We start from the raw sequence: 19,957 nt of genomic DNA, 5'->3' as shown, positions 1-19,957 counted from the left end.
ACTTTTTAGGGATGACCTTTTGCGCGAAGACATGCAAGACGTTCACTGCCAGTTTTACTTTTTACTAAGGCTTTGATTTCATCGACGAACGTGACTAACGTTGATTTGAACTTCCTTTTTGAGGGGGAAAAATTATACTTGGTATACTCAAGAAGTTTTACCAAACCACGATGTTTCATTCTGACATTGTTAAAATCTTAACAATGTTAAGTGTCTCGTCTTGTGGCCGATGCGGTTACGACGGTATTCATACCGACGTCGAGAACAAAGACATCTAGCTCAGGAGTCCTACTCCGCCCATCAGATGTTTCTACTTTTTGTGCGTGGAAAGATTTGACGGACTTAGACTACTTTTAGGATCGTTAGTTTCTTATTTCAGTGTATGAGTGATGACTGAAAGGAAAAATTAGTTTAAAAAGAGCTTGGGAGGTGAACCAAATCGTAAGATTTGAGACAAGAATCAAAATCGGAGAAGAATATCGTAACTACAAATTGTTTTACTTGCATACGTGCTCCCCTAAAATTACCCTACAAGAGATTTGTTTACACAATTCATTTTGACTCACCCAATTTTAAAATATAATTGTCAGTTATTACGATTTGCAATCTGTAAATTAAACAGAATGCCTTCACCAATCCGCTGTTAAGCAGATGGCAAAAGCTCTTTGAGGATTTCGTATTTGGCTTTAAAGAAACCTTAAAGAAACTTTACGCCTCGTCATTTGATTATAAATCAGATTTGACAAAGCAAGAGCGCACATCTTGTGACTATATATGTCATAAGTAATCATATTGTTATGGAGCAGGGAAAAAAACGCATTGAGCTGCAGTGACAGTCCGACGGCCAAGCAGTCACACCATCAATCATTCAATCAATCGATCCATAGGTATGTTATCTACATCTAGCATCACATTTGTGGCCTCAATGAACGTGCATGATTTTTAACGCATATCATCGGAAACGAGAAGATAACTTATTTGAAAATGTACGCTTTCTGATATGAAACTTCTTCAAGGTACTAAGATATACTTGTCGTATGCATTATTGCTGACCCAAAAAATGTTATGTTTATTATCCACACTATTCCAATTACTTTCTTATCGTGCATGCAGTCTTTAATGCGGATAAGATCACTTTTAGAATCAAAGTGCTCTGTGAGCAAACTCGTGAATTGACACATGATTGTTTAGACTATGTTTAATGTTATCTGGTTTAGGGAATTTTGTAGTTGATTGTCATATCTAGAGTACGAGCAGTAGTTCAGTGTTCGCTAATGTAGCAAAGAAACAAAGTAACGTTGGGATAAAAAGGCATTACAATTGAAATGATCATGCTATTGCATTTGACAAGGTAGATGATGCCATGTGTTTTAAACGTCTATCATTTTTGTTTCTGGTTCAAAAGAAAAGGTTGGAAGTAAATGTGGGTGAAAAGTGAAATTTACTGTCTTTCGTTGTAAATATTAGAAAATAAAGGCAATACTGTCTTAATGAAAACATTAACGATTCCCTTTTTATCAAATGAGACAAACGGGAACGAGTTTGGAGTGATATAACTAAGCCAAGCGTGCCACCGTCATTTTGGATCTCCGCCTGGGTAGATTTAAGTCACGTGCTAGGCAACGTATCATCAATAACAAGATAGAATTTCATTTCAGGCCTATTTATCAATTTTGTGGTGTGTAACTTTCGCATTTTAGTACGTTGTATATATGTTGAATCTTCAAATTGTCTTGAAACTTAAAAGAAAATTGTTCTTTAAAAATTCACTGAAAATCGACAGCTAAAATTGTTTGTTTAGGTGTTATTTGATTTTCGTGTTAACTTGTTATTTCGTCAGTCGCCGGCATCTTTTGTTGCTTCACACAGGAAAAACACACGCGACGAAACGTAATGATCAATGTTGTCCTCAATCTCACGCCATAACGGAAAAAGCATTTGAACATCTGTAAACTCCGAGCGCTTCGCAGTAAGTGATATTTTCAATGAATCTTCGGATTGTTTTCAAGTTCAAGGATTGTAAATTACAATTTTATGAAAAACGAAGGTTGTTCTGTTATTTCAGTGTGAATCCTTGCATGCCTGCCAGTCGCTGGCGCCGCTTGTTGAAACTAAAACGAAAAAAAAAACTCTTTTAAGATTATCATTGGCGTCTTTTTCACCCCACCACTATTCTTAGCAACAAAGGTCGCCATTTCGTCTGTTTATTGCTCGCCAAAAACGATCAAATGCTCTCAAAAGCCTAAAATCTAAAAAAAGTTTACAGGAATCGACCAATCGAGCGAGCGAGCGAGCGAGCGAATGGCATTCCCCACATCGTATCTATAACTCGCTCTTGCGCATGCGCGCAATTCACGAGTTGAAAATGATGTTCCTCGACTATGCAAACTTCTTAAGGCCTATTTACACGGCACGACTTTGTCGCATGCGACAAGCTTGCGACAAGCTTACGACAGGCCTACGACATGACTTAAGATTCGTAAGCGAGTTGTAGGTTTGATTTACACGAAACAATTCGTGTCGTAAGCCTGTCGTAAGCTTGTCGCATGCGACAAAGTCGTACCGTGTAAATAGGCCCTTAAATAGACAAATGCTACAGAACAGAGAATGATAACAGTGTCAAATTGAAAATGACAACTTTTTTTTAAAGCGGTCCAATTTTTTCTCGTTTTCAAAATGTCAGAAAGGGGAAAAGGGAAATGTCTCAAAAATTGCGACGATGATTCTGGCCCATTACCAAGATTTATTCAAGCTAAAAATCGTCCCACGATTGCACTGATACAGAGTACAATGACCATGTACCCATAGAAACAATTGTGGAGATAAAGAAAAAATGTTAACTCATTTATAAACCTGATGGAGAATTTTACATCATATATACTTGACTTTTCCTGTGCTGGGCAACCTACATTTTCAAAAAGTTATCTTAGCCATTTTTTACGCGTGGAGAACGAGGGGCCTTACAGATAAAAGTGATGTCAGTAGAACTAGGATACCACTAACTGTCAATGGCAATTAAAATTTCGTTGTCTACTTTATCCGGTGGTCTCAACGTTTTAATTTATAGCTTTTGTTTAATCAAATGCAGTCTTCAGGTTTCGGACAGTAAAAATAACTGCTTGAGCCGCTATCTAAAGTTTGAAGTCATTTACATGGTGGTAATGTGGTATTTTATTGAAGTCCATAATTGACAAAGAGAATGGTGCAGATTTCAACGGAATGTTCATGGTGTACATCCTACCCAAAGATAGCTTTAGTTTCTGTCCTATGAGAATGATACTTTCAAAGGTCGATTGGATTGTGGCCAAACACGTGAAAAAATGCACTAAAGCTATTTGAACCTTTTTGTTTTGATCCCAAAATGTTAATCCGGGAAAAAAATGTTTGCAGCGGATACCGGGTGAAAGAAAAAAGGAAGAGCCGTTTGGTTGAGTTAGAAACTTCGTGAAACTGTGTAAAAATAGTTCTACACGTTGAATAACTTTTTGTCGTTATTATATAAATTGGTGGAGCCTTTGAGTATCACGTTTGTAGCCTTAGTGCACGTGCTATACTTCTATAGTGATCTGATAAAGGATACCCAACATTCCTTATCTTAAAAAATCAACAAAATGTTTATATTTGGTATCCTCAGAATGTTGGAAAGAACTTCTTATTACTGGTGTGCAGCTATGTTGCTTGTGCTGCGGCGTCAGATGCCCCCTAAATTCAATATAAGAACCCTTACTCGTTTCTGGCCTTATCGACGCCCGACACTCCCTAAAAGGAAAAGTAGCTTAATTTATATTTTTATCGTTAACTACATTTATCAAGCTTTCTTCTGATACATAATTTCCTGGTGTTTAGTGAAACTGGCGTGTGTACGAATTTTTTCCCGAAGGACACCCACGTTTCGTTCTTAAGTCCCATGAAAGTTGATTCAGTAATTGAGAATAAAGATGCAAGGTGCGGATGCTTGTGTACCATGCAAGCTCTTCGAAGTGACAGCTTAGTGTTACTTATTCAGCCCGACTGTTTCAGCTGTAAACCTCGATTATATCGGACCGGAAATTTCCATAAAAATGTTTGGCTATGCCTTTGGAGAGAAATACATATCAGCTCCTGATAATTCTTATTCTTGGTGGATTGCATGATGATGGACTGATTTTAATTATGTTGAAGGTTTGTCTCATAAATTTTTCGGCCTGCACAAGCGGTGTGTTCAAACATGGATACATCAATCTCGTCATGATGAGCGGTTTTTCTTTTGAGGAGAGTTTTCATTACATTTGCAAACATTGTTAATCTTGAGTTTATATTATCTTTTTTCAACGAAATTGAACAATTGGTTCATATGTCAGCATGCGTTCATAGATATATGAAGCATGCGAGAAGTTGGGAGAGGATGAAAGATTAGGGACCTTAAGCAGTCAGGACGGCAACGCCAATGAAGACTTCGATTAAAAAATGAATTTCTGCCTTTAATTGGAATTTCGAAAATGGCTGCATGTGTTTACCGCCTCATACGGCGCCACACCTCAACTTCAGCATAACGTATAAAAGAAGCGTTGAGCTCCAAATTGAAATTAAAGTAATTTGCCATCGCGGTTTCGGTTCGTAGACTACGCAAATTGTTGTGATTTCACGTTGTTGCTTTGCATAGGACGGCTAAGAAATGTGCAAAGTCTTAAAACGCACGGCCAATTAGATCTTTTGTTTTTCCATATCCTCGTCTCCCTCGCCGTCGTGGTTTGCTTAAGGTCCCTAATAGCAAGAGCTACTTTTGATACCCGATGAATTCGATGGAATGGCATTTGGTCGTGGTTCTATTTACCGACTTCCTTCGCCTTGAAAGAAGAAAGATCAAAATATCAAAATAGCTTTGCAATCTTATCAAAACCTACATTTAATAAACTTTTACTGATATCCGGTTTTTGGCGGTTTCCTAAAATCCGTAACCGAAAGCAACTTTAGCTTCTTGAGTTCCCTCCAACCTTTCCCACCTCGTGTGCTTCATATCCCGATGAATGAATACCCAACGTAAGAACTAATTGTGTTATAACATTGTCATCTCAGTTGTTTTGACGTTCCTTTCTCAAAGTTTAAAACTTCAGAGAAAGACAGCGCACAATGCATCCCAGATAAATCGTCTTCAAGATATATTCATCTAGGAGCAGTGCAACAACCTACTCTCAACCTGAAAAGATGATAATTTTGGGTGAAATGAACTCAGAAATGAAAATTTTAGATAAAAATCATAGTAGAAATCAAAGTAGAAGTACACAGATGTCAGGTTCATCAAATAACGACGTGCTAACCGAAAACTACAACTAGAAAGCAGGGCAAAAATCATAAAGAAATATTTCAAATATTGGAAGTGAAAGAAGTCTGAGTTCCTTGCATATGGGAACTGCGCAATAGAATCAACATGCTTGAATCGATGGCTGCTAGACTTCACGGCCCTAAAAATTACATTATGTTGTATTGAAAATTCCGAGAGTTGTAAGATTTGAATCAAAATCTGCTGTTGCCCAACACTTCAAAGACATATCAACAATCAAAAAATAATATTACCTGGCCAAAGAATGGTCTGAAAGTGCGAAGCCCCACTAAAGTCAGCAAATTCAGTTTCACTTTACAGCCTTAGTTCGTAACGCGTTGCTGGGAATCGTTGTAGTGTTTACTCGAGGGTTATTTGCGTTGCTTTCCATCGCTTTCCAAGTCGAATATCTTTCCGTTAATTTGCTTTTCTTTTAGAACTCTTAAAAGTTCATCTCAATCGGGATGGAACGGAAAAAAGACATCTTAAAAATCTTCATACAACGAAGCATTTGTTTGCTGACGTCATACGTGTGCACGATAGGATTACGACGCACGCTCGCGCAATTGAATTGATTAGCTGTGTCGTAATATTCCTTGTTATGGGACCTTGATTAATCTATATAAGCAAAATTTCAGGACTTTTTTCTCAGCGAACTAAGTTTACGTGCAGGTGATATTTGTGTTCGCGATCGGCACTCGGTGAATGTAAAATGTGATTCAAAATCGTCTTTGGTTCACATGCATTCAATATCACTTCGCCATCAAGTGCCGAGGCATGAACACAACAACCGGGCATGAAATTCGTGTATCTACGATACCATGCGCAGGCGCTGGTTTTTAAGAAACCGCCACAAACTAGATATCAAAAAGAAGTTATTAAATGCAGATTTTGATACGATTAAAGGTATTTTGATCTTTCTTCTTTCAAGGCGAAGGAAGTCGGTAAACAGAAAATGACCAGACGCCATTCCGTTGAGTTAATCGGGTATCAAAGATGATCTATGATTAAACGTAACTGCACTGTGTTAATAACAAACGATCAGTTACTATTAGCTTTCTTTAACAAATCTGTAAGGTGTAATATTGAAAAACTTGAAAAACATTTGTAAAGGGAAAAAAAAAACAAAAAAGAAAAGAAAAGAAAGAAACGGCGATCCAGTATCTTCCTCGTTTTCCTGTAAATGTACGGGCCAAATTTCCTCGCATATCCTATTTTAAAATTCGTTCGAGGAGCTAGGGGCATTTTACAAAAATTATATTATTAGTTTTCATCTCTTAAACGTCTTACGCCCGCCCAGAGACATGTGTCAGCATCAGGCTCTGTGAGCCGCTAGCCAAAAATACGTTAGTACCCCTTACACAAAGAAAGGCCCCTATAGATTGTGCTAGCGTAATTTTTGGCATAATTTGGAAAGAATAATATAATTTTTGAACTTCTTATAAAAGCAGCACTACTAGCTTGCATGATCAGCAAAATTGAAGTTTACTTGACGGGAACATTACCAGAGAGATAGAGTCATGACTAGTTTGGTCTCTAAGATTGATCATTTTTAAGTTCAGTTTTTTGTTCAATTTTGCAATGTATTGGATGAATAAGTTTATCGCAACAGTGCGTCGTTCGTCGTTGAATGGACTGCAGAAACCGGAAGTACAGGTCGGTCACAGTTTCCGCTCTCACAAGTAACTAAATGGGTGTGTGGTAGTGAACTGTGATGTAACAGAGCAAGTGTTTGATTTATGATCAAAAAGACACATGTTTATCAACATCATAAGTATAATTTTGAGATGTTTAGTGTTTCTCTTTTTAAAAATATACTTTAGGAAAAAGGAGAATGATGTCCAAAAACGAGCATATTTTAAAGCATAATTTGGAAAAAAAATCGACTAATGCTGTTTGAGTAATATGCTACTTTTACAAGTGAAATTTCATGCACAGAGGCAGCATTGCTGTGCTTATGGGCGAGTAGTAACGACTGGAAATGCCGAATGGAACAGAATAGCTCCTGAATTTCCAAATTTACAGAAAGATGGAGGATCTCAAGAACTTGAGAATTTCCAAACGAGTTTCCGAAAACTTTCCTTTCCATTCGATTTTCTGTTGGAATTTCAGGAAAATTTTTTTATCTAACGGAACCACTTTGCAACTGATGACTCCAAGAAAAACATACCCTGCTGTATTTCTCGCGACTTCCGTTTGTATTGTAGCCAAAAAAATGTCACTTGCTCAAAGACGCCAGTTGTTGCAATAAGGCAGCATATCAGAAATATATCTTTCTATGCGATACGTGCAACTGAAGAAAAGAGAACAGTCTCTTTTAGGTCTCTGACCTATTGCGAAGTGACTACTCCAAACATTTGCCACGAAGCCAGATGTTGGGAGCGCTTCCAACGACTCACTTCTTAGTTAGGGGCCCATTCATGTCTAAGTTTAGCGGGTCCATCTGGTATCTGGAAGGCCAGGCCAAAGTCGAAGCTTTTTTCCTTCAATTTCTTTAACTGCAGTTCACCTGCAACTATCATTTTTTCATGCATGTCAGCATAGGATGTAAATCTATTAAATTAAGATACTTGCGATTGTTAGGAATTTCCAATTGAACAGGAAACGGCGAATTAAGGGGAAATTAAGATAATTTCGCAAAACCTGATTACTGAACGGTAGCTCAAACGACTTCACGGCCTCCCAGTGATATGGTAAACGTGCACGTTCCCACGAAGTCCACACAAGACTGACCATGGGTGAGCCAAAAACGAGGAGGGTCTTTACGACCCCTTGTCGAACATTCTCGATAGAATTAGAACTATTTTTAATAATAATTATAATGTCTTTAATCGTTTATAGGATAAAAATATATTTCCTATGTTACAAGTTAAAATCTAAAGCGTATCGTACAAGGTATAAGAGGAGCAAAGGTTAAATTTTAAGCCACGTCACGCGGCATCATCTCAGAAGTTCTCTTTCCGAGAATATTAGCAACCGTATAATCGGTAACAAAGTTTTGTTGGTTGATTGAACTTTCGGATCAGACTAACCTTCCCTTAATTCCAGTAAATACTCGAGTGGAGATCTACGAAGTTGCTGTGTTTTTATTTTGTTATTATTAATACTATTTTTATCATAAATATAATCATCATTATAAAATAGTTTTTATTTCTCTTGTAGTTTTTGGTTCTGTTTTTTTTTTGTTTGATTGTTTGTTTGTTTTCATTTTTCAGCCTATTAATTGTTTCATTACTTAACTTGGCGTCGTGACATAATATAGCTGGAATGACTTCCTACCGCATAATGACCTCTTCATAAGTTCTGCTCTGCTTAGAACTATTTTAAATAATAATTATGTCTTTAATCGTTTATAGGATAAAAATAACAGAATAGCTGGAATGACTTCACACCGCATAATGATCTCTTTACTTAAGTTCTGCTCTGCTGTTTCTGGCACTTTCTGCGATTTTTCAAGTCACACCATCAACGCGTGTAGCCCCAAGAGATTGCCAAAAAAACAGTGCAGTCTGGTTGAAAGAAGTAATGAAGGAACTGACGCAAGTTCGATTTATAGCTAATATTCTCACAGGGAAAGGGACAGTATGAGACTCTCTTTGCTCACTTGTCTTCATCGTTCCATCTTCTCGTTATCATTAAATTTCGTCGCACGAAAAACCTATATTACAGGAGTGTTATTTTTCAGAATGGCGATGTCAATTTATATTCTAAGGGATCGATTTTGCGATTCAAGATGACAAAATTTTCTCTTCTGTGCTCTTATCTGTGCAATTTTTTTTAAAGCAGCAGCGTGACATAAATATAAACGACTGTCAAATACGGTAAAGACAAACTGTTTCAATGTTGTTGTCAAAAGCGAAACACTCACGACAGCGACACCATGACCGTGGGAATCCGGACAGCAATTATGACAATTTGGTAAAAAGTAACCTATTTATTTAAATTGAATTTGAAGATAATAAATCCATGACGAATGCTTCTTTATTTTATAGATACTGATAAAATATCGGGATTTTTTCTTTTACTAAAAACTCATATCTTCATCGCGCACAGTGAAGATACTATTTTTATCTTCCACGTGTGAGGATATTGGTGTCGCCATGGTTACTAACATGATTAGCCAATCACAAGAGAGATTCCCGCGGCCGGTTCTTTTGAAATTTCATTCACAAAAGGGGCTTCGAGGTGCGAAGACGATACATTTACCGGTGACTTTCTCGATGAGCTGCCAAATTTTCACATCGATACTTTTTGCGAGCTTAAAGAACATTCAGGAAGATTTGCTGAAGTCTCGGAAAGTGATGTTGAAAAATTCATTGAAAATTAATTTTAAAAATTTGTCTTTTATGCAGGAATTTCATAAGTATCTATATAATAAACAGATAATTACATGGCCAGTGTTGGAATTTTTACTACAAAGAAACCAAAAAAATAGTTTCTTTCTGACAATATACCAATTCATAACCTGAATTAAACTTTGACGCACGATTTCGTCGCCTTAGCTGTTCAGAGGTGGATATTATCAGAGCACGCTAAAAAATCACTATCTACCGATGTGCTGTGTACTTATCCCTGGGAAAGTTTTTAAAAGTCTACTGGACTGATTTTCATTTCAGTTGATGAAGGAGCGCTGCCTTCGGCGCTGGTTGGAACTAACTCTGCCCAGTGAATATCTGCAGAGGTTTGACTTCCACAACGCGGATAAATACCATTGAGATTTGAAAAAACAACACATTTAATACCGTCGCCATACCACCAGCCTCTGCCACTTCTTTGAGCACAATCAACAGGTTCTCTATCCCAGGTACCAAAAACGAGATTCCTGTGGATCAGAGGAAACGGTGGCATCTGTTTCAAAACAGAACAAAAGAAATTCGCATAATTCTAGGATTCGTATAACGCCTTTTTCAGCGGATAACTTGTTGTTAACCACAAAAAAGGAAAATATGAAGGTTAGTAAGAGCTGAGTTCCTTACGTGGCACAAATACCTAACTCCAGACCGAGTAAGAACCAATCAGGTTTACCTCAGGACTAAGTAGAGTAAAATATTGAGATTTAAATGAGAGGGAATTAATATATATAAATCGAATGATGAATGCTGAAAAAAAGGAAACCGTTAACTTACTTGTAATATTGCCAATGTATAGCTGATACTTAGCTGTCTCGTTCCCAATCCCAAACCAGTCATACTCAGGGTGAACAATTTTGCCAGTAGTTACCCCCAGATCTACCCGAAGCTTGTTCTTTGTCTTGTTTCGAGTCAGGCGGTTTATCTTGTCCAGTCCCAGCCAAAATTCACCGACCACGTTACCGAAGCCATGTTTGTATTCGTTCCAGGTGCGGTTAGAATCAACGGAGCCATCCATTCTCTTCTGGATCACCGTCCATCCCCCGTTGGCTGTAGTTTGGTCACAATATACATTAAAGGCGCCTGAACCATCTGGGTCGATAGTGTAAACACCACTGATCCTTCGTCCGGATTTGTACAGCTCAGCACAGTTCCTAGCTGTTGTAGATAAAATAAAGACGCTTGACGTTTTGGGCAATGTGCTTATATCATCTGACAAAGTCTCTGTCTTGGAGAGAAGACTACGGACTTGGATTCTTCATATATCTTTTATCTTTTGATAGCACATCAAATCATAAGATAAGAATAAAAAAATTATTTTGAAAAAACTCGACAAATGACCAAAGATTCGAAAAAAGTTTGGAACATTTAAATTATTCTGTTGTCAATGTTCAGCTACACAGCAGCTGGAACAGAGAGTTGCTAAAGATAAGAGCTCCAAGCATGTTGAAAATTTTGTCATCTAGATTCGCTAAAATGATTTCTCTGAAAATAAATGGAAATCGCCATGCATAAGACTACCTTTTTCGTGTTACACTGTATAATGATAAAGATAAAATGGAATAACCAGTATAATTTAAAAAAAGTACACGTACATCGCACCAATGTTCTGTTCTCTGCGAGAATTTTAACCTCAAATTGAAGTTGGGTCAGTTCCTTCATGATTTCTTCGAAGCAGAAAGCAGTGTTCTTCTGGCAATCAATTGGGGCTGCACTTGTTGATGGTATAAACTGAGAATTCAGAAAAAGTGCCAAAAGCAGCAGAGCTGAACCTGAAGAGAAGAAGTCATTGAGCAGTGTGAAGCCATTCCAGCTTTGATATTTTATGATCAGTGCCACGCACGTTACAGAATGAATTTAACAACCGACAGAACTTAACAATCAACGAGTGCTTTTGATTCGGAAATTGCACAAAGTAAAAAGACCAAAAGTTGTGCTTTAATAACACTATAACTTGTTTTTCTTGGTAACACTCAAGATGTTCCTTTAAAGAATCATATTTTTGGAGGCCTTTTGCTCCATCACTTTTCTATTTCGTCTTTTGATGAAGTAAACAAAAGTTACTTTTTTCAGCCACAAGCTTCTCTACGACGTTTTCAAGATTAGAATCCGTGGGCAAGATACGAGTCATTTTGTAAAATAGACATGAATTTCCCGATAAGAGCACTTAAATATCGCGCTACAATCACACCACCCACCTCAGCTATGCTCTGATCACGTGCAAAACCTAAACATTGATCATACTTCATAAATGTATTCTGATCGGGATCTAAATTTATGCAGGGTCATGTGTTTACTATCAGTCAATGACAATCGTGTGTAGAGCAAGGGAAACTGTGAGAGTATAATAATTAACATTTATTCATCTAACACAAAGTGCCTATTTACCATCTCAAATTCATCAAGCATAAATGGAATAACAATTTTATTAAATTCTCCGCTTCTCGGTATTATTTTGTGAGCTCATTAAATTTGTTGTACTCAAATGTTTTCAAATGCAAACGACCAGAAGTTAATTCTGCTTCCGATCTCCAAATATTCACAAAATGCAGTTATTTCGCATCAAAGAAACGTTCAAAGCCACAAGGAATAATATTTCCAAAAAAAACACTGCACTGTCTTTGTGTTCCAGCGAAAACGTACTCACATTATAACTGATCGCGTGTTTTGTTTTGTAGAACCGAGCAAAGGAAGTGATCGAAGACAGCCTTCGTTTATAAGAACCTGAAGTCAACTTCAAGCCCTGAGTATACGAATTACGAGTTACCAACTTACCGAGACGACTATTTGTTTCAACGTTTAAAACTTCAATCCTTTCCAGAAGCGGTCAGCACATTCACAAATAGTTTCGCTGCGTGGCAGCGAACGGAGGAACGGATCGAACGGATTTCATAAATGAACTTTTAATTGCAAATAAAAGTTCTGGGAGAGCGAAGGAATCTCGTGGAAAGCTTTGCCTGCCATCCCGAAATTTTGAAGGTTACCAGCATTTCTTTCTTCACCTTGGCCATGAAGTCGCCGCATCTTTTTTCTTCAAAACCGAGTCAACTTTCATGGGATGTGAGAGAGAAATGGGATGTTTTTCTTACTGAGCACTCATCGTTTTTTTCAGATTGGGAGATTGCCGTTGCTTCTTGTGCGTTTTCTTTTCTTTAACATAATCTCTGAATCAAGCTTCCAACCGATTTCACGTGGAATGACTTTGATTCAGAGTCATTGCTACGAAGTACTGATACGGATAAATCGTGAAATTGTCACTCTTCTATGTCCGGATTCGGTGACGGTAAATTTCTCTTTTTACATTACTTTGGCGATAAGTTTTCTTTCGGAGCGGTCAATTTTCACTCCGTTGGGCGATTGATTGTAAATTACTTGATTGAACGATCAATGCGGGGAAACTTTAATGACCTGGAACACTTGCTTGGCCTAACTGAAGGGCAAAAATCCTTCGCCATTTTCCTTAAACTGGGGATCTGCAACAACTAGATTTTGTACATTGATGAAAAAACGGAATTTCTCCTGTTTTCCTGCGCTGAGGGAGAATACCATTCATGCACTTCACATACATAAAAATATCAAGATATATGACCGCATTTATTAACGTGGCAGTTTTACCTTTCTGTTTTATCTTTTGAGCCAGATCAACATTCAAGTTTGTTGAGGAAAACCGTCGCTAAGACTTTGAGCCAGATAAAAAAAAAACTGATTTTAGTTTTCCATCTTTTCATTGACTAGACATTGAATAGTCATTCCAAAGGTAGAAGCAAATTTAAAACTGAAATTGCTGACTTCAAGAGGATCTTTTCGATAAAACGAATGAACGATCCGACTAGAAAATAGAATTGTGGTGAGATCGGAAAAAGAAAATTACAGGGCCGTATAGGCCACCACGAGCGCGAAAGTTCGACTGTTCGACTGTATCAGACAAACTGACCATTCTTTTTTGACCTTCTTTTTTGAACTTCTTGAAAGTATCAAAGTTTAGTGATTTCGAGGGATTCCAAAAAAAAAATTTTTATTTGTTGAGTTTAAGAAATGTGTGACCTTGGATATCCTATGTCGTTTGAGATACATAGCACGCGCATAAAGGCCACAAAAATGTTATTCACTGGCTCCGCCTAAGTTATGTATCAAGAAGTTCAAGTTATTCACGAGTTAGAGAACAAGCGACTCCTCCTGTTTCGTCCACTTGGTATCTGTCACAAAACATGGTTCAAAAATTTCTTACTCCCCTGGAAACTGATTTGTATCGAAAGAAAAATGGTCAAATAGTTTCAGAAAACCTATTTTTGTGTGCAATACTATGACACGCCACGATTGGTCAGCTGATACGTTGACCATTGTTTCATATCAGCAATGGACTTGAGTAAAATACCAGAAAATGTAGTTTTGACTATTGAGGAAAGGAAGTGCTAATCCGTTAAAACTGATAAACCTAACGGAGTACTTGCCTTCATATTGCTACCCGAGGTATGGTAATATGCTTACGGCCCTGAAATCGTTTTGCAACGGGAACGACAAAGTGTGATTTCTTGTTTGGGATTAGTTTGGTGCAGTTAGATCTGAGGATTTTCTTCTGCTATTTCATTGAAACAAACGGGCGTCAACCGCTTGGAATCATAGGTCTTTGGTTAAACATGAAGTCGGAATAGAACGAGGAAATAATGGTATAATGTTTAATTCAAAGACACATATCGGCAGTCCACTTTAGCTTTACCGCGAATTTATTGATTACGAGACTCTAAGTAAACTCGACCACAGTGGGAAATACTATGGTCCGATAGTTCAAGTTGTCCCCTACCCGGGGACACGATTTCATGCATCACGTAATAGACCGCCGAACCTTTGCCAATCGGTATTCTGAAATAAGACTTTACCAGGCCATGTCTATTGAATTTTTGTGTTAGGCCTCAGAAAATCTGTAGTTTTAAGTTTTCAGCAAGCAGCTAAATTTAAAATGAAAATAAGAAATAATTTGTGATGAAGTAAATCTATCTGATCTGTGGATTGAAATCAAATAAAGCCATGATCCTCGCAAGTGATCTGCAAAAAGTTGTTACATATTTCCCGTTGAACAGGAATGCCGAAACAAGGTGAAATTAAGATAATTGTGCCAGACTAGCTGATTTCCTAACACTAGGCAGACCGACTCCAAGCTATGTTCCGGTAATGTAGTAAATGTACAAGTTCTCGTGAACTCCTCACAAGACTTGTTACAGACTTGTTAAGACCCTGTGTCGGAAATTCGCAATGAAATTAGAAATATAAGTCCGTTTTCAATTAAGTGGTGACGGAAGTTTTAAGCTTTCACGAATTAAAACAAAAGAAGATTATGTCCTTTTTGTTTCCTTTGCGTATATCGTAAATCAAAATTCGCACGCACCAAGAAGGCGTGCGGTAAGAGAAACTAAATAAGCGGACTAGGTGAACTTAGCAGTAAGTTAAGTCCTATCAGTCTTTGCCATTACATTTTTTATAAAGAGTTTATGATCATTATTATTATTGTTTTATTAATTATTATTTTCTTTATTTTTTTGCAGCCTTTGGGAATAACGTTGAAAACGACACCCGAAAAATTACAGTGGCGGACTTATGTGCTAAGATCTAATGCTTACCTTTTTAAATTTAGGACTGTAAGTGGGGCTTACGTGTTGCTCTTAATTTAGTAACCAGAATAAACTCTAAAAAAATCGACGGCAAAGAAAAAGCCTCAAAACGTTTCAAAGTATTTAACCATCTGGTTCATGCAGTAAAAAGGTACAGTCAGTTGAACTTTTATGCTCATGGTAGCACGACACTTTTTGTTTATCTTTTTTCTGAGTTCTGTAAATTCAATTTCCAAACTCGATTGGCTTTTTCAATCTTTTAAATGTAAAGATTTCCTTGTAATGAGCATATTCAGTTTAAAGTTCGCTTCTGCTTTAGGAATTGCAAGGCAGTGTCTAGTCAATGGCATGATCGACAAATATATATATATTTTTTTTGAAAATGGCCTCCTAACAAATCAGTTCCTGCAGATATTTTTAGCTGATTTATGGCCGTTAGCGTTGAAATTAATTCTTTATTTGCCTAAAAATCTACATATTCTCGTAGAAATCAATATTTACGGAAACAAAATCATCTCAGGCTAAACCTATGAAATCTACCAAATCGTAAGACACAAAACAGGTTTCAATCGATTAACACGCTAAGAATCAGAATTCAGGGAGCTGAAAGATAGATCTTCTATACTTTTTTCTCCTGTGCGTTGTCTTCAGAAAAACTCCCTTTCTGAAAACATATTAGCGTTGGCAAGACCGGTAACAAATCGATCTGATTGGTTGATTGAAGTTTAGGACTCCTTCGAACGGCTCTCAAGACTTCTCTGGTGGATTGGTGGTCAGCCTCTGCGGGGAAGAAGAGAGGTAAGGGGCAGGGGAGGGGGGTGGAGGGAGGATTAGAAGGATTTCAGTTGAGTCACGATATAACTTTCCCGATCTCTCCCCAAAAGGCTCCGTAATATTCTTACTAGGTTGTTGCGGCCTTTTGTTGTCATTATTTTATCGAATCATGTTTATAGTTTTCTTCCCCAATCTCGTTTATTTCAATCTGTAACTTGGCATTATACCATATCATAGGTGGAGTAACTTCACACTGCATAATGATTTCTTTCCTTCAGGTTCAGCTCTGCTGTTTCTGACACTTTCTTTGACTTTTAATATTCTATCATCAAAGCGTGCAGCCCCAATACATTTCCAAAAGAACACTTATACTGTTGTCCACTTGAAAGAAGCAGAGGAAGAAGAGGTACCAAAAGAAATGACATATAACAGAATATCGGAGACGTGTAAGTAAGATTGCCTATTCTCGTAGGGGTGTTGACACCCCTTCCTCATTTTCAGGTATTATTATTATTACTATTATTATTATTATTATTATTATTATTATTATTATTATCGGTATTATTTTTAACAACTAAAAACTGTGCTAAGCCGTACAAATCCGGTCAAAGGATCAGCAGTGTTCCGATCACATGTAACATAACAATAATGGTTTGTTCCCCTATCTGTTTGATTATTCCACTCACACGGGGTTGAGTCCAAGATCCCCTGTTGAAAATAGTAGTTTGCTTTGGGGTCTGTAATTGAATGAAGCTTTAGAAAAATATCAGCTTTATTAACTATTTGACTTGCTCGCTATTAACATAATCACGATATTTTACCCTTCCTCGTCAAATACTAGTTAATTATCGTCATCTGCGATTGAAAATCCAGATTTTGGAGACTAAAAAGAAGCGCTTGAGCCCCTGTCTAACGTTTAAACTCATTCACATAACGGCGATTTGGTATTTTATTGAAGTCTGTCATTGACATAAGGATCGGTGCAGATTTCATCGACTGTTCGTGGTGTGCATCCTACCCAAAGATAGCTTTCATTTCTGTCCTATAAGAAAGAATCTTTCAAAAGGTCGATTGGATTGTGACCAAACGCGTGAAAAAATGCACTAAAGCTATTTGTACATTTTTTTTTATCCCAAAAGTTTCCAGGGGATTAACAAACACTCTGTTTTTGTTAATCCAGGAAAGAATGTTTGCAGCGGATACCGTGTGAAAGAAAAAGAGGAAGAACCGTTTGTTTTCTCGTTACATATTAAGGTGATCAGCCACTTAAGTTCTTGGCAAAGGTAATCAATAGATAAAATTTTGGTTGAGTTAGAAACTTCGGGAATCTATATAAAAATGGTTCTACTCGTTGAATAACCTTTTGTCGTTATTATATAACTTGGTGGAGCCTTTGAATATCACGTTTGTAGCCTCAATGCACGTGTTATACTTCTATAGTGATCTGATAAAGGATACCCAAGCTCGCACATTCCTTATCTTAAAAATCAACAAAACTTGTATATTTGGTACCCTCAGAATGTTTGAAAGAACTTCTTATTGAAAATTCTGCGAACAACTTCTAACTGCCACGTATTTATTCAGGGGCGAGATAATCTCCTGACGTGGCGCGAGTTGTCAGCAAACCTTCATAAGGTGAAATCTCGCCGTTGATATTGGCAAGAAAACATCCACCTTTGGCGAATTTATAGAGTACTAAATTAAATGTCAAATTTTACCAAAACATTCCAGGAATAGTGATAAACGAAAGTATTACGGAAAATTTTGATATGTAAAATATTTGTCCCGTAGCGTCATTTACACAACACGCCTCGTATATTTTTGGCTACTCCAACTTTATATGTCGATATCTAGACAATCAATCAGAATATCAAAAAAGCCCGACACAAATTTGTTGATTGATGCCTTGTGATTACGGCTGTGCAGCCATTTTGCTTGTGCTGCGGCGTCAGATACCCCATAAATTCAATAGAAGAACTCTTGGTCGTTTCAGGCCTTATCGCCTCCCGACACTTCCTAAAAGTAAAAGTCGCTTAATTTATATTTTTATTGTTAACTACATTTATCAAGCTTTCATCTGATACATAGTTTCCTGGTGTTCAGTGAAACTGGCGTGCGTACGAATTTTTTCCCGAAGGACACCTACGTTTCGTTCTCAAGTCCCATGAAAGTTGATTCGGTATTTGAGAATAAAGATACAATTTTTTAACTCTGAATGAACCACTGTTGAAGTCGCGCGCGCTTGTGTACTATGTAAGCTCTTTGAAGTTACGGCTTATTGTCGCTTATTCAGCTCGATTGTTTCAGCTGTAAACTTCATTATATCAGACCGGAAATTTTCGCAAAAATTGTTTGCCCATGCCTTTGGAGAGAAATACATATTGGCTCCTAATAATTCTTATTCTTGGTGGATTGCATGATGATGGACTTATTTTTTTATTATGTTGAAAGTTTGTCTCATAAATTTTCCGGCCTGCGCAAGTTGTGTCTTCAAACATGGATATATCAATCTCGTTATGATGAGCGGTTTTACTTTTAAAGAAAGTTTTCATTACATTTGCAAATATTATTAATCTTGTGTTCATATTAACTTTTTTCGATGAAAATGAACGATTGGTTCATATGTCAGCATGCGTTCATAGACATATGAAGCACGCGAGAAGCTGAGGGAACACAAAAGATTAGGGACCTTAAGCAGTCAGGACGGCAACGCCAAGGAAGACTTCGATTAAAAAATTAATTTCTCCCTGTAACTAGAATTTTAAAAATGGCTGTATGTGTTTCCCGACTCGTACAGCGCCACACCTTAACTTCAGCATAACGTTTAAAGGAAGCATTGAGCTCCAAAATGAAATTAAAAGAATTTGCTGTCGCGGCTTCGTTTCGCAGACGACGCCAATTGTGGTGATTTCAAGTTGTTGTTTTGCATAGGACGGCTAAGAAATGCACAAAGTTTTAAAACGCACGGCCAATTAGATCTTTTGTTTTTCTTTAAGGTTCCCTTTTTTAAGGTCCCTTATGGCAAGAGCTACTTTTGATACCCGATGAATTCGACAGAATGGCATTTGGTCGTGGCTCTGATTACCGACTTCGTTCACCTTGAAAGAAGAAAGATCAAAACAGCTTTGCAATCTCATCAAAATCTGCATTTAATAACCTTTTACTGATATCCAGTTTGTGGCGGTTTCCTAAAATCCGTAACCTAAAGCAAATGTAGCTTCTTGAGGTCTCTCCAACCTTTCCCATGTCGTGTGCTTCATATCTCGATGAATGAATAGCCAACGTAAGAACTAATTGTGTTATGGCAGTATCATCGCAGTTGTATGTATGTTCCTTTCTCACAATTTAAAACTTCGGAGAAAGACAACGTGCAACACATTCAAAGTAAATCGCCTTCAAGATAAATTAGACTGGTAGCAGTTCAATAACCTATTCCCAACCTGAAAAGATGATAATTTTTAGGTGAAATGTACTCAGAAATGAAAATGTTAGATGAAAATCACAGAGCGATCGGATTTCAAAGTAGACGTACACAGATGTCAGGTTCACCAAATAACGACGCGCTAACCGAAAACTACAACTACAAAGCCGGGCAAAAATGATAAACAAACATTTCGAAAAAAAAGCTAAAAAATACTAGAAATGCTACCTAGAAGCGAAAATAGTCAGAATTCCGTGCTTATGGGGAACTGAGCATTCGATTCACTATGCTTGAGTCGATGGCTGCTAGACCTCACCGCAATAAAATTACATTGCGTTGTATTGAAAATTCTGATAGTTGTAAGATTTGAATCAAAATATTCTGTTGCCCAATACTTCAAAGACATATCAACAATCTAAAAATAATATTACCTAGCCAAAGAATGATCTGAAACTGCGAAGCCCCTGTTTAGTCAGCAAATTCAGTTTTCACTTTCCAGACTTGATTC

General features: G+C 37.3%; 1 protein-coding gene across 1 annotated transcript; it reads right to left on the bottom strand.

The window, feature by feature from the left end:
- Positions 1 to 9,883: 9,883 nt before the first annotated feature.
- Positions 9,884 to 11,335, bottom strand: LOC113679897 (angiopoietin-related protein 7-like). The gene is made up of 3 exons (XM_089187576.1): positions 11,244 to 11,335; positions 10,415 to 10,806; positions 9,884 to 10,147 (listed from the first exon to the last, which is right to left on the bottom strand). The coding sequence occupies exons 1-3, from the start codon at positions 11,308 to 11,310 to the stop codon at positions 9,884 to 9,886; spliced, it is 723 nt and encodes a 240-aa protein (XP_089043702.1). The 5' UTR covers positions 11,311 to 11,335.
- Between the last annotated feature and the right edge of the window lie 8,622 nt (positions 11,336 to 19,957).

Source organism: Pocillopora damicornis, chromosome 11 (assembly GCF_964200805.1).
Source record: "Pocillopora damicornis chromosome 11, jaPocDami1.2, whole genome shotgun sequence".
Lineage (NCBI taxonomy): Eukaryota > Metazoa > Cnidaria > Anthozoa > Scleractinia > Pocilloporidae > Pocillopora > Pocillopora damicornis.
The sequence above is the reverse complement of the archived record's forward strand: the minus strand, read 5'-3'. Positions and strand labels throughout refer to the sequence as shown.

Excerpts from the sequence above, each read along its gene's own strand:
- LOC113679897 (XM_089187576.1), bottom strand. The coding sequence starts at position 11,310 with ATGAAGGAACTGACCCAACTTCAATTTGAGGTTAAAATTCTCGCAGAG. Across the intron at positions 10,807-11,243 it reads GAACAGAACATTGGTGCGAT|CTAGGAACTGTGCTGAGCTG; the intron begins GTACGTGTACTT and ends TATCTACAACAG. Across the intron at positions 10,148-10,414 it reads ATATTACAAGTAAGTTAACG|ATGCCACCGTTTCCTCTGAT; the intron begins GTTTCCTTTTTT and ends GTTTTGAAACAG.